Source organism: Limulus polyphemus, unplaced genomic scaffold (genome assembly GCF_000517525.1).
Source record: "Limulus polyphemus unplaced genomic scaffold, Limulus_polyphemus-2.1.2 Scaffold4847, whole genome shotgun sequence".
NCBI lineage: Eukaryota > Metazoa > Arthropoda > Merostomata > Xiphosura > Limulidae > Limulus > Limulus polyphemus.
The window spans coordinates 46,457-61,825 of NW_013670457.1; the positions used below are offsets into that span (position 1 = coordinate 46,457).

At 31.0% G+C, this 15,369-nt stretch overlaps 1 protein-coding gene across 1 annotated transcript in view; it reads left to right on the forward strand.

The window, feature by feature from the left end:
• LOC106471773 (cell death-inducing p53-target protein 1-like) overlaps positions 1–15,369 on the forward strand; it is a 60,529-nt gene that overhangs the window by 32,728 nt on the left and 12,432 nt on the right. The window contains exons 3-4 of the mRNA XM_013932396.2: positions 10,599–10,697; positions 12,345–12,528. Of these exons, the coding sequence (XP_013787850.1) occupies positions 10,599–10,697; positions 12,345–12,528 (283 nt within the window). The remainder of the gene's footprint in view (positions 1–10,598; positions 10,698–12,344; positions 12,529–15,369) is intronic.

The window sequence follows — 15,369 nt, forward strand, 5'->3', positions numbered from 1 at the left end:
CACAAAATGGTTATGAGGTCAGTCCCACTGACCGAGCCTGTGCAAAAAGAGTTAACACCTACTGTGCCTATGTAATATTGCACAAAACTACAAGCCTATCAGAAAGGCATGTTACATCAGAGCTACATTTACTATTAGAAAATAAAATGGATAGTCTGAGCAGCAAATGGGTTATATAATAAGTCATATTTTCTTAAAAATGGTGTTTCTAAAGAATTTTTTTTTTATCAATGGTATTAACATAATAAACTCTAGAAATTATTCACAATGGATTAAAAGGTCTTAAAATTAACAGAAGAAAAGGTCTGATAGATAAGTAGACGAGGTTCCTCAATTATGATGGGTTTTGGGGTACTACAAGTAACCATGTATATTCACTCGGTTGAGATAACATAGCAAATTTGGTACAGATTGATTCATTAGGGATGTAAAACAATACTAATAATGATAATACTGTGTGTGTGTGTGTGCATGCACACACATTAAATGTAGTCAACTAGCAGTACTTCTGGTATTGAGTTTACAATTTTATATGAACACAGCTATAAGGAGTTTAACAACAATGGTGTTAAACAGAATGTACACAACTACATTTAGGAACTCAAGCACATGGATACTTTAGATGCATCTTTACAGAGGGATAGTAAACTTAACAGCAAATGCCACTTTCACTTGTTAAAGGTAGAGAAGACTAAGATTATCATAGGTATAAAATTAGTCATTATTTTGTACACAACAATATTCTACTGCAATGTGATCCAACAATATATTTTGAAACAACAAAATGACAATTACACGTCTCTAATTCTCTATCCTTCTTACATGATTATTTGTCATTACACATAAGGCCAAAAAAAGAATAATTTACATTTTTGGAAGGTAACATTGCCAGGAAAAAATAGGGTAGGTAGGTAGAATTTTTTCTTAAACATTACACTGCAGTGTCCGCCATTCTCAAAATAGAGAATGTTTTTCATGCATTCTATCAAATCAAGAATAAAGTTGCTTTCAGTATACTTCCTATAAGGCCTAAATTAATTATACAATTATATTATTAATAGAATTAATAATATAAGAAATTGTACGGCATTCATTTTCATGTTTTACAGTAATACATAGGTGTTGTTGGATTTTTAACTTCTAAAATGTTGTGAAAAAAAATTTTTGAATTGTATATACAACTATACACATTTAATACATTAAACAATGCATTATTGTATACTTAAAAGTATGCTTAACTAGCCATACTCATTACATGGAGGATGTTTAGTTTTGTTATAAGTAAGTAGTTTGCTCTGAATTAATATTCATGTTATCCACAAAATAAAATAAATTCCAAGTTTCCAAACAAACTTTCCAAAGGCAACAAATTTGAATAAGTTAATACTATCCCAAAATAAAATAACCCCCTATTTTCGATACAAATAGGTTATTTGTTGTTATTGCACCACCTGCACAACACCGTATACAATTTTTAAGAATTCTGTTTTAAAAACATCATAGTTAAACTATTTCACAGAATAAATCAGTAATTATAAGCACTTGCCTAAGAATTAATATATACATAATGTGTATGAAAATCTGCACCAAGGGTGGTGTTAGCCCACTGGGTGACCTATGCAAGAATATTTTTGGGCCACCTCCCAAAAAAACTTATTGCATTAATCTCAAAGCAAAAATACAATACAATACATACTAATACACATATTAAGTTCTACTCACACACTAACAGCAGTGGACCAATATCCACCATGTGCATGTATTGCCCTTTTACTACCAATCAATGCATGTGCACTGCAAATGTGCCTAAGAGAAAGTTAACTTGCTACTTCAATTTTCAGGTGTCCATCCATTACCCAGTGATGTGTTTTTGGTTTGTTTGTTTTATAGTAAAGCCACATTGAGCTATCTTCTGTGTCCACAATGGGGAATCAAACCCCAGATTTTAATGTTAAAAGTCCATAGACTTACTACTGTTTTTGAATCACTTTCATTGAAATTTTTTTTTCCAAACGAGTGCAATACTTAAACGGTCAAGAGCCAAATTTCAGATTAAAAATTTTAAAAATATAAAACATTTGCATGAATTTCCTCGAGTTGCTCAGAGCCCTGTTTGCTAAGCCTAGCACTGCCACCAACCTGCACATTAAGCTACTTCTATGAACGAGGAAGCTCATTACTTAGTAATGGCATCAAGTGAGAAACATATTGCCCAACATAATGACCTAATTTATACCACATCCATCAATACAATTTAGAGTATGCATGTTTCAAATTACATTATAGAATCACATAAGGTTGTCAAAGATTCACACTTTGAAAAACTCTTACTTCAGAAAGAATACTGGTATAATCCCCGCCAATAAACTGAAACAACAAAGGTGATGCAGAAAAAAAAAAGTTTCAAATTCTCTGTCTTGGGAAAACAAAATTGTGAAACTTTGTACAAAATTAACGAGTAACAACAAACAATCTACTAAGACTAATTAGCAAAAAATAGCATAATAATGATAGAATAAAAACACAACTATTGTTTAACATATTTAAATATAAATTTATTATGATCATGGTAATTTGGAAATTTTTCCTAATAAAATTTCTAGCTGGTTCCCACCAAAGTAAAAGATTTGTTTCACAACTTCCTCGTGCAAAAAAAAAAACAGAGGAGAAAATATTGCTGGTCAATAAACATGTAAGTATTTGATTATGTTCTCTGGACATTTTTTAAAATGCATCAAAACTTTCAGGGTTGGGTTGTTGTTTCTTTGTCCACAGTCAGTAGAGATAATACTAAAACAATTTTTTTCCCTAGGTCTCAAAAAGGCAGTATTGCAATCACAGCCTACTTATACATAATCAATCATGAAATATGTTTTTATAAAAGTATACAATATAAAGCACAATGTAGAAGCAGTCAGTTGTTACATTTACATTTGTAATTTATCTCGTGGTTAAAAGACTGGCAATTCTAAGTTTATATAAAATACTGCATCACACGTGTTTGTCCCGTGATCAGAAAGTTTTGGGTTCCAAACGTACCAGTGCCTGTCACAACTTCCAGCAGATCACAAGTTCAGGAGGGTAAGAGGTGTGGTATTACAAACATAATGCAATTACAATGTAAAAATATACTAATAATTTATTTAACACTAGAGAACAGGTTACACAAGTCATACATTAAAATGTAAATTTAACACATTGTTCAATACTAAAGAAGAAAAATACAACTATAATTTGGAAACAAAATGCAATGTAAAAAAAAACTAAATTTACACTTTAATTAACACTATAGTAGTTCAAGGGTTTGTAGTAGATGCTGCCAGCCACTTGCCTCCCATCTAATTGGCAATTCAAAATTAGGGATGGTGGCAGATAGTCTTAGTAACTTTGTCAAAATAAAGAAACCAAAACCGATGTAACACCCTCATGGAATGATGCATGAGTAAGTTTGGTACAAAGAAGAATAAAATCAGAGATCCTCGAATCACAAATTAAAACCCTAATCACCAGGCTGTGATAGCCAAAAGCTGAACAAACTTGAATTAATGAAAAAAAATAACTTATAATTCTAAAACTCAGGTTTCAGTACTCACAGTGAGCAGAGATTTAACAACAACAACAACAAATATAATGGAATTATTTAAACTATTTGGATAGTTAGAATAATCAATTATTGTAACAATAAGAAAACTTGAACGATAGCCAATTGTGGTATGTTACTTTATTAAAATATTGTAAACACTATTTAAAGAAGTGAAAAAGTATCAAATATTTATTACTATATATATATAATCAAATTGCCAAAACCATTAGAGGATATGCCAAACATTTTTGCACAGTCAGTGGAACTGTGAAATGGTAAATTTTAAATGATTCATAAGACCAAGAGAGTTGAGTCCAAACTGGTCTAACTGAGAGGAATGGGCCAAAATAAAATCTAAACGAAATACCTAAAAAAGTTTTATTACTAGAAAATTCTAATAAATCTATCAAACAGCAATGTCCTTTTAAAAGCAGTGAGATAAGGAAATTGCAGAAGTATAGTTATGTCTTTCAAACCACTGATACCTAATCAAGAATCTGGCTACAAGGAAAAATATCATTAGGACTAATTTTGAAGAATTAAAAATAGCTCTCTGCATTTCTAGTCTTGTCCAAGCTCACTGAAAGGAAGTGTATTGCTCAAAATGTAATTAGCCGTGTTAACTTGATTATTAGGTAAGAAATGTGAACACGGCATTTTCTTAATGCAATACTTATGTCTTAGTTCACAAAATGTAGCAATACTGAATTAAAACAAACATAATGGAATGGTAGTTTTAAAGTAAAATATAATTTTACCTTATGTTATTTGATGTTGTTCAACCTATTTTGGAATTAATACTCTGTAGCACTTAAGTCCTTCCCACTTCTTTTCAGTGAATTCCTTCTTGTGAGTCAGATGGCAAGGGCCACCTTCCATCCAATTATCAACTATCCTCCTTTGCCCTCAGTTTTCAACTATCACCTACTCTGAAAACAATAGATTTAAAATTCAATATTCTCAAACTATGTCTTCCTCTCTCTCTCTTCATCCTCTCTTTCTTAAGACACGCATTGCCTACTTTCTCCCCTTTCTCATGGTCTATCAGTATATTCGTGACAGATTTATTGACCTAATTTGTTCACACTGGATGGCCACTCACAAAACACAATTTCCACAATGATAAAATTTCTTTCACACAGAGATACAGTACCAACTTCTGCCATGTACACTTTTTTAAAGGAATTACATATATGATGGAACAACTTACAATAAATAGTACTTCACATCACAAATAATGGAATGTTTCTCAACTCAAATTACTATTTTAATAATTATTATAACATGCACACATCACAGAAGAATATTCTTAACACCTTCTTAACTAAAATCTGAAGGAAAGAATTAATCGTGTTCAAATCAATTTAATACACAATTCCTATTTCTGAAGTTAAAGCACAGTACCTTCCCATAATTAAGGGCTACACCTACACAATAAAGCTAGGTAATAAAGATAAGTGTAAAAAAATTGACTTAGTTGGTTTACAGGGTTTTAATAATTGGCTTAGGCTTGGCTTAGCTGTTATTGATTCTGTTTTTCAAAATACCTGTTTGTGTAATTTTCTCCGACTTTTTTTCCATTGTCAATGAAGCTGTTATTAATAGTTTTCTAATCAATGGCTTCCCCCATTATTGTTCAACACTTGCTATTAAACCCTATTGTTCTGTTTATCCTTTCTTATAATTTGTTTGATTTGTACATCTATATATATTCTTACTTTTTTTTTCATATTTCTATTCTTGCAACAGGTCTTGTAATAAGATTCTGGAAAACATTTGAATCAGTGGTTGATTGTATTCTGTGTATTGTTTATGTGGTGTATTGGTTTCATGGCAGTAAAAAAGACAACAGAAAAAAGAAAATTACACAAACGGGTGTGGTTTTTTGCTTGAAATGTCAACTCTGAGTATGATGTTTCGCATTTCAGAAAGATTGGCCTCACCAATATTCACATGTTCTGATAATTGCAACAAGTCTGTTGTCAAACACTATAAAATGAAGTGGACACTTAAGAGAAATTGAAGCAGGAAGACCTTTTACAATTATAAATAAGAAAAAAAAAATAAAGAGTTAAAAATATGAGGGAAAATAATCATGGTTATTGTTTTTAAAAGATATCAATATCTGGTGTGGTAGAATGAGGAATGACTGATTGATATGATTCCAGCTCTTCTGGTCAATTCATCAACAAATGAATTTTAAAGGATGCGATAAATTACAGGTATTAAAAATGTTGACTTTCAAAACATTACATGATTATGTGGGGATAAGAAAATATGTTACGGTATTTATATAAAGTTATACAAGCTTTTACAAAAGTAAACCTGAAGGAGTATGGCAATATGTGAAAGAACTGCTTCTAAAACATGAGTCAGTGAAGGCAAACTGATCCTACTTGATACCAATGGTGAAGAACATTTTAAGCTCAGAAAAGGGGAATTGTAGCTAACAACTAAACTTTATACATTCAACATCTGGACATATAACTCTACCACATCGTATCAAAAACCATACAAAATTTACTATTCAGCACTATCATCAATTATGTGTTAGAATTTAACATTTGAATTCTCACAATGTTACCAGATCATGTGTATAATAAAAGTTAAACTCTTACTCCAGAAATTGGAGTGAAATACAAAATGAAACTAATAATAGTAATAGCAGAAGAATTTAACACAGATCATGCAACCAGGCTAAGTGGCTTTAAACTTCAACTTAAAACTTATGATTTCAGTTATTTTTCCCACAGACAAAATTCAAATGCTTTCATTTTTCACACTGGTCATTCACTTGTGCTGAAGATGACAAAAAGGATAATCACACACTTGGTTTCAAAATTCTTGTCATAAGCCAGTCAAACAGCTGAGACACAACACGCTTATCCACACTCTCCTAACTCAGCATGCATAATGAAGATATATGCCAAACAGCATACTCAATCCAATCTCTCAACCAAGAGTATGTCAGTACAAATTACACATATTTCTCAGAGAAATTTTGTATCAAAACAAAGAAAAAAGTTGAATGTATGTTGTATTGATAGATATAATTGGATTAATTATTATCAGTGGATTAGGGAAGTGTTAATAACGACTGGGAAAAGCATCATATTTTTCAGCATTTGGACTGCTGTATCTTTAATTGGATTGTTTGTCACTAAAGGTAATCATTAATTACACAAAGTATGTAACACAAAACATTATCATTTTAAACTGACTTTACTCATTAATTTACAAATATAATTGCATTTTAAGCCTGCAATGAAATCAAATTTAGGTATTGCTGCCATAATGGTATTCACTACTCTTCATTGGTCAGAATGTCTATAGCAAATTGGTTAGGCATAAAACCTTTGAAAAAAGGCTGAGTGAAATTCCTGCCAAAAACAAAAGACCAATGAAAAATTAGAGAATGAAAAGCCAAAAAAAAAGTTTCACAAAGTTTTAAATCGGAGTAACTTCAGTTGGTATGTGCAAGATATCATAGGATTATAACACTGCTTGACTTTTAAAGATGCAGTAAAATGGCACTGCATATGTGCATGGACATAAAAATCCTGCTAAGACTACAAACATGACCACTTCAAAATGTTAGTTAAAAAAATAAAAAGGTAGGAAAAAAGCAGCAAATTCAGAAAATCGTTTTTATATTACTTTGAATGAAGACACCTTAGTTTATTGATTCAAGTTAAAAAAAAAACACAATAAAATGGTTTTCTCAGAATCTGAAGAAAAAGTTTTAGATTAAAAGAAAATGCAATCATATATCAGTGCTCCAGATAAGTGGTATATCGGAGTAATTCCCAACCAAAAATCAGCCTTAAAAAAATATTTGCTGCTTTAACAGTAGCAGAGTAATTAATGGGCACAAGCTTGTTGCTTTTTGCAGTTCTGCACAAGATCTATGCAGTTCACACAATAGAGCTGCAAAAATAAGTGCCCTATAGCCACCAGAATTTTCTATTGGTGCACTTGTGAATAATCCAATTTTGTTTAAAAAATGAAATAAAAAGTTGTAATGTCATTATTTATGTTTATTATATAAGGTGATTCAATTTGCTAAATTAATACTGTGTCAAATTTCACCTTTTGAAATAGTAAAATAATTCATAGTTAAATTACTTTTTTATCACAAAATATTATCGTCACACTTTGTAAAAAACTTAAAATTACTCCTGCTGACAGAAGTGATTACTCCTTAAAGAAAAAATTTCACTGAAACACTGATATATGTGTATAATGGAAATACTTAACCACTAAATAAACAACAATTCCTTTATTAAATGGTGTTTTCATATTGTGAATGCATTTGATACAAAAATGTGAAGTATCATTATTTCCACAAAATTCTTCTTGCTGGAACCTCAAGGGAGAAATTACTTCTGTTTTGGGAGTCTGGCTTGATTCCCAATCAAATAAAATTTTCAGAGTTATATGTATAACAGAAAATTGCAAAATAACCATTTCCTAATTAAGCATGTATCAAATAATAAAATATTTACTATAATTATAATTTTGCTCATAACACAAAAATATGCAGGATCAACATAAATGAAACTCTATAACCCCAAGCACTTTTAAAATATGACCTAAATTGTGAAATAACATTGCATAAATATGAGTGTGTATGATGTACAAGTGACAGAAAACAAGAAGAGAGTAATCTGTGTTATAAAAGTGGCTTATAAAAAAAATGCATTCGTGCAAATAGTGTCCAAAACAAATAGAGGATATATCAACAAAACCACTCAGTAATACAGAAACTGGAACAGCAAAATATTAATAAACATTTAAAGAATGATATCTAATATTAATATATTAATAAAAGTGAGCATATAAATAATTATTAGATAAACATCATAATAGAGATAAAATAATTTTAACTGGAGCTGTGTTCAAAAAGGTTTATTCATGAATCAGGAATTCGAAGCTTGTTCTAAATACTCAAATGGTTGTCAGGTTGCATTTAAGCTGTCAGTTTTTTTTTTCTCCCTTGTTAACAGAAACTATTTGATTACACAGGCCTGCAAATTTAAACTTCATAAAAGTTGCTTTGGTTTTAATAATGGATTTTCCAAAATTCAGCTATGCAAGTTGACAAACAACAATTTGTAAGCATAATGAAGTGGTTTATTTTGGAAGAAACATAATACAAAAATGTCAGAATTCCTTTTGTTTGTTTACTTGTGTATGGAAGCACATTGGGCTAATATAAGAGTAAGTCGACAAACAACAATTTGTGAGCATAATGAAGTGGTTTAATTTTGGGGAATATAATATAAAAAAGTACCACTTCAACATGCTGAAAAATTGTTGTTCTTCAACTTACTGTTTTACTTGTTTGTTGTTAAACTCAAAGTTAAAAAATGGCTATATATCTGTACTGTGCCCACCATAGGTATCAAAACTCAGTTTTTAGTGTTAAAAGTCTTCAGATTTACTGCTAAGTGACTTATATACAACAAGTGGAATCAGATTCCACGTACAGTCTGAAGTGGCATTTGTGATGGCCATTTTGCAAAGGGCTGCCATCTTTAAGTGGGTAGAATTTCAGAATGTTTTCGACATCTCAATTTGTTCAACATATAAAGAAATATATTTGTGCCATATTTCATGATTGTTACATGTAGTGCAAAAATAGCCTCTATTCACCAGATTACACAGGCCTGCAATGGTTTTATTGTCTTGAAATTTTACGTTCTACAATAATTTGTATATGCTGAATACAAAAATGATATTCATTTTTCTCGATCATGTACACATTTTTCACAAAACATCATATGTAATTTTACATAAGTGAATCATTTTCATTCAGTTAGGGTCACATTTTGTTATGCTTAAAATGTTGACAACCATTGGCTATAATTTCTCTAGATCAATCGTGATGTGGGAGTCTTATCGATTGTTCTAGAACCCAAACATAATAATGAAAAATATTCATTGAGGTAAATAATATAATAATTTGTTTTAAGTAAGAGTTTTTTTTGTTCCTGATTTGTAAAAAAATCTTTACATGATAGAAAAAATTAATACTATTTTCTAAATCTAAGTAGACAAACAACAATTTGTGAGCATAATGAAGTGGTTTATTTTTGGAGGAAACATGATACAAAAATGTCAGAATTCCTTTTGTTTGTTTACTTGTGTATGGAAGCACATTAGGCTAATATAAGAGTACTCTTATATTAGCCTAATGTGCTTCCATATCAAGTAAACAAACAAAAGGAATTCTGACATTATGATATTATGATTTTCTTTTCTTCTACAGTTAAAGTTGGCTGGTGAAGTGCCATTAAAGTCCTCATTTAAAGTTTTATCAGTGAATAAAATGGTATTCTTGATATTCTTTTTTTTAAAGAAAGCTTTTAGCTATAAGAATAAACAAAGGTGTAAGTGATACTGGTGTTTGACAGAATGAAATAGCCACATAACATTGGTTCTGTGAATGTTATGCATGGTAATATATTAAATATGGATAGCAAAGCAAAGCCAATAATAGAGGCTAGTAAGACTGCAACTGGAGAGCAGGATAATTCCACATGCAATTAATGACATAGATGGATGCAAGATCCTTCATGCCAGACCTAAGGTTCCAGGGCAGTGTTCAACAATCCTTAAATTACCTATGTCAATAATTACTAAACTCACACATACAAGGGAGAGAACCCAATGCATACTAGATAGTATTAGTATGTGTCATCTCTTGATATGGATATACTTCACTTTGGCTGAGGCAGTAGACACACACACACACACACACAGGGTCAAGGTGGTACAAGCTTCCGTGGGATAGCCATTGTTATAAGTAAAAGGATTAGTGAATATTTAAACCTTTGTATATACAATGTACAAGAATGCCACAACTACACTAGAATCATGCATGAAAAGTTAGAAAATTACTTGAATACATCTAAATTAAAATATATTTGACACTAGTTATGAAAAGGCAAAATATGGTTATATTAACATCATCAAATAAAGATCAAAAAGTGAGTTATTTTGTATTTTACAGGTATTGTTGGAGACTTCTCTCATAGTTCTTGGCAGAACCAACCACCTCCACAGTACAGTGGTCCAAGCCTTTCACCAAACATCTCACAACCAATGTCAGGTAGATATATATATATATTTATATATATGTGTGTGTGTGCTTTTATTTACCATACTCGTTTAACACTTCAACCAACTTCACTATTAAACATAAAATGCACTAAATACATAAATAAGTTTATCGTTGTTAAGCACAAACCTACAAAATTGGCTATCTGGGCTCTGCCCATGATGGGGTATCAAAACCTGATTTTAATCATTATAATCCCTTATACTTGCTACTGAGCCACTTAAATTGAACTTACTGTAAGATAAAGTTAAGAATTTATTTCACTTGATATTCTTTTGTGAATCTAATTTAGATTAATTATTGTGATACTGCTGTCATATGATATCTTTATTCTCCTGATAAGTAACATTCTTTGGCATTTTAAACCCGCTTTAACTTCAGTTACTTACCTCCTGTACACTTAAGAGTAAGGCTAAAGGGTAATATTACTCTCATCAACAATAACTGATGGCCTAGGAGTTTTTCTTTATACCTGTGTGAGTTAAAATCTATTTAAGTAACCTGTTGTTTTTGTGATTAACCCATGCTAGTTCTGTCATCAGTATTGATTACTTATAATCTAGTTAAAGGTTTCAAAGATACATTTCTGTTAACTCTGTAAAACAGTAAATTATGCTTATGTGAGGGATATCCAACAGATTACTATTTCAGCCATATGAATGTTCTTCACTGGGTCAGTGGTCAGTCATACACCTATTCTACTTTAATTGGTTCATGGTCATTTACTTTAGTCAATTAAATGATTAGACATATATATATATATATGTTCTACTGTATTTGGTTTACTGAATAATCATATATATATATATGTATTCTCTAGCTAATTCAGTAATTATTTCTGTATGTTCTACACTTGTGGGTTCAGTGAACAGTCATATTGTAACAAATGTTCCATCTCATAGGAATATGAGAAATATTTGGTTGGTTCTTTGATCAGTCATATGAATATGTTCCAGTCATGAGCATCCACAAAATTTATTCCAGTGGGAGACATGCCATTGCAGAGTGCAAGCCATTGCCTTGAAGTTTGCATATGATGCTCTGGCTGATTATGGCTTATTTATGCACACCTAATTTCATCATATATGTTTAAAAAGTATTATTTTATAATACATTTTTTAATCTTAAATTATTCAAATAAATTTTCTTCTGTAACCCCAGAGTGGGAGGCAATGCCCCCTTGCCCCATCCTGCAGATCATCCATATCTTTAATGCTCTAGTTTAATTTATTCATGTAGTAGTAGTAGTTCTGTTTACGTTTATTCTGATAAACTAATAAAAATATATATACTGTATAATTTGATTTTTTTAGAAATTATAAATGATGTAATCTGTAAAGCTGTTTTGAATTACTTCATGGTGAAAAATGCAATGTTACATTTACATGTAGTCATAATTATTCCATCCTCATTATTTCTCATCTTTATTCAGATCTAACATAACCTAATTATTGGTTAGAAAAGCATTTTAAATAAATAAGCATAAGTGCTACTTTCTTCATAACTATATCAGTATAACACCAAAAAGTATGCATAAATTAATTTTAATTTTTTCTAAGCTTTTATATAGTTAGTGAAAAATTTAACTACTGTATCAGAAATAAAAAAGTGAAACACTGAAAGGGTTGTTTTTTGTAGCTAATACTACCACAGTCGTCTGTCATCAGATTACGGCCCAGCAACCCACACCAATTGCTACAAGATTTGGAATTGCCCCTGTGCAGACCAGGTGCCTTGAATGTGGGAACGTTATCATGACCAGTATAAGCAGGAAAGTAGGATGTGCTGCATGTTGTTGGAGTTTTTGGTTGTGTTTATTTGGGTAAGGTTGAAAAGGATTGTTGCCATAAAATATCATAAAAAATTTTTGTTTTATATGGCTGTTAATTTAAAAATGTATAATATATATATATATATGTATACAACAGAAAGGTATATAGTATCATATTTGCTTGGTATTGTTCAGTAAATTTAAATATATTAAAGTTCTGTTGCTTTATGATAAAAGGTTGTGGTATATGTACTCCACTGTGCTTCTAACAAACAGTTAAATCAAATACCACAACGGCCAGAGTTCCTAAGGAAATGCATTCAAAGATTGATAAAGATAAATTCAAGAAAGAAAAGTAACACACTTTTTGACATTTTAATAAAGAAGTTACTTTATGGTGAACAACAGTTAATGGCTGACTCATATATGCAGAAACGTTAAAAAAAGTGTAAAACTGGGCAGTCTGCACACAGGGGTTGTATTAGGAAATTATTTTATAAAAAAGGATCCAAAGCACTTGTTGAAATTTTTTAAAAGGTACAGAAATGTTTGCAAGAGGATCATTATGTTTTATTAAGAAATCTTGATCGCAAATACTCATTTATATAGTCATACCAGTCTGTTTTTCTTTCTGGGTGAAAAAATTCCTTGCACTCATTTTGGTTTTGCATAATTTATACTCATGAAAGGGACATCCAGTAAGTATTGAAAGATAATTGAATAACTCTTGTTCACACTAGTTGCTTTTCTCCCCATCTTTATTTCCAGCTGAACAATAGATGATGTCATACTGACCCCTCACCACACTTTCTTCAAAATATGTAATTGGTTAGAATTAGAATTCTTATTAATATAAAATATGTCTCACATCATGTATTGGACTGCTAGGAATATGATCAACTACAATTTTATTAACAACAGTCTTTAGTCCCTGTTGAAATTGAACACCTAAAACCTGCTTGGTGGCAATGCAAACAAATCTATACATGTGCACATACGATACTGAATTCATGTTAACTTTTACAAACAATGGAACAAGATAGCCAAGCATAAAATTAAAACAAGGAATTTTTTTGACCAGGATAAAACTTGTTTTGCCTCCCCCCCGTTTTTTTCCTTATCCATATTAGGAAAATTCTAAAAGGTTTGAAACTTTGTATTTCTATACTTAATGAAATTGCTATGCACATGATGATCATGAAGGCAAAATATAACCTAGTTGAGAGCAATGGCAATTCTGAATGAAGTATTAGCTTTTATCTATATCCAATTTTAAGCCCTGCCATTACTTCCCATAAAACTTTGTCATCTTTGTCAAAAAAAAATCTCATTACTAAGAAAAGGAAAAGCAATTTTTCTTATATTCCTCTCTTTTTGCATGTATCCAACATGTCAGACATTGTAAAAAAAATAGCTGCTTTACATAACTAATGTACTGACCACAAACAGTAGAAGACACACTGGCACTATCCCTATGAGTGATAACTTAAGGGCAAGATTATAGCTGTTCACAACTAGCTACATCCTGTTTATGCATAATATTTAGCTAAGCACAAACAATTAATTTTCATTAACATTTTTTAAAACTATCCTAATCTTCCTGATTTAAAATTCTCCAGTAGTATGGTTATGAACTTACAGTGCTAAAATCTAGGATTTTATTTCCTGTGATGAACAGAGTACAGATAGTCTATGGTGTAGCTTTGTGCTAAGAGCAAACAAACAAATTTTGATTTAAGAAATATGCTTTTCTTAAATTATAAAAGGGCTACAGCCATAACATGTGCATATTGTCTAAGGATACTAAATTTTAATTATGACTTAACTTTTACATAATAGAATCTTGCTCTTTAAGTCTTAACAGCCATCAGATGCCATGACAAATACATTGGGAATGACACAATTGTCTTTGATTTCACAGTGAATACAACAGACTATTTACTATAAACAAAATCAATGCATAACATAATACCCTTTAACATAGCTAAGTGTAAAAACCGACATGATTCAAGTCCATTTATTGCAGAAAGAAAGGTACCATATTTAAAATGATTTCATCTTGAAAACTTCTTGTTCTAGGGAAAAGAAATGTTTCGCAGGCACATTAAGAATCATAAGTTTTATTAATGAAAGTTGAATAGGTCACAGGCTTTTTCAAAAACTGTTACAAAATGTGCTCAATAGGCTTTTTGTCATTCTTAGTCAGAGCATATCTAGCTTATCCCTAAGTAAGGCTACTGTTCTGGACATTGTTTACTGATCCTTGTGGTATCTTGCTTACTTACATGCACGTTTTTGAAACCATCAGTCTCTTACTCATTGAAAAAGAGAGAAGAAAAAAGTGAAAGCAATGTTTGTTAGCTAAACAAAAAGTTTATGTATGCAGCTTATGGTGCTCAGAGTTGAACAACAATGATCACTTACTAAGAATCTAAGACTAACTGTCTACCCACTAAAAAAGAAACAACACTAACAAGTTTTTGTACAAGAGAAAATGTTCTGTGTATTGGTTATAAGCATGTTGATCTGATAAGGACACATGAATAGATCATTGTAATGAAAGCTATGGAATGATGGAAAGGGATTCTCTGGTGTGTTTGACAAGTTTTAGATGTCTCAGCAAGTTGAGAAGGTACAAAATTCAAATCTAGTGTTCCTGCTTGTCATGCATAGTTTGTGTTTGTAATTGGTTAGACACTCTGAAAGCCATATTATGGAAGATATAAAATCTATAGTGAAGAATTCAAGAGTGTAGACATTTCACATGTTCGATGACGAGGAATCCACTTTGAGACTAATAATGGCTGGAGACGGATTGAATGGGTAATGCAAGAAAACTTTAATATAAGTTTAACATAACAGCAAATGTACAATATTGCACTCAACCTCTAC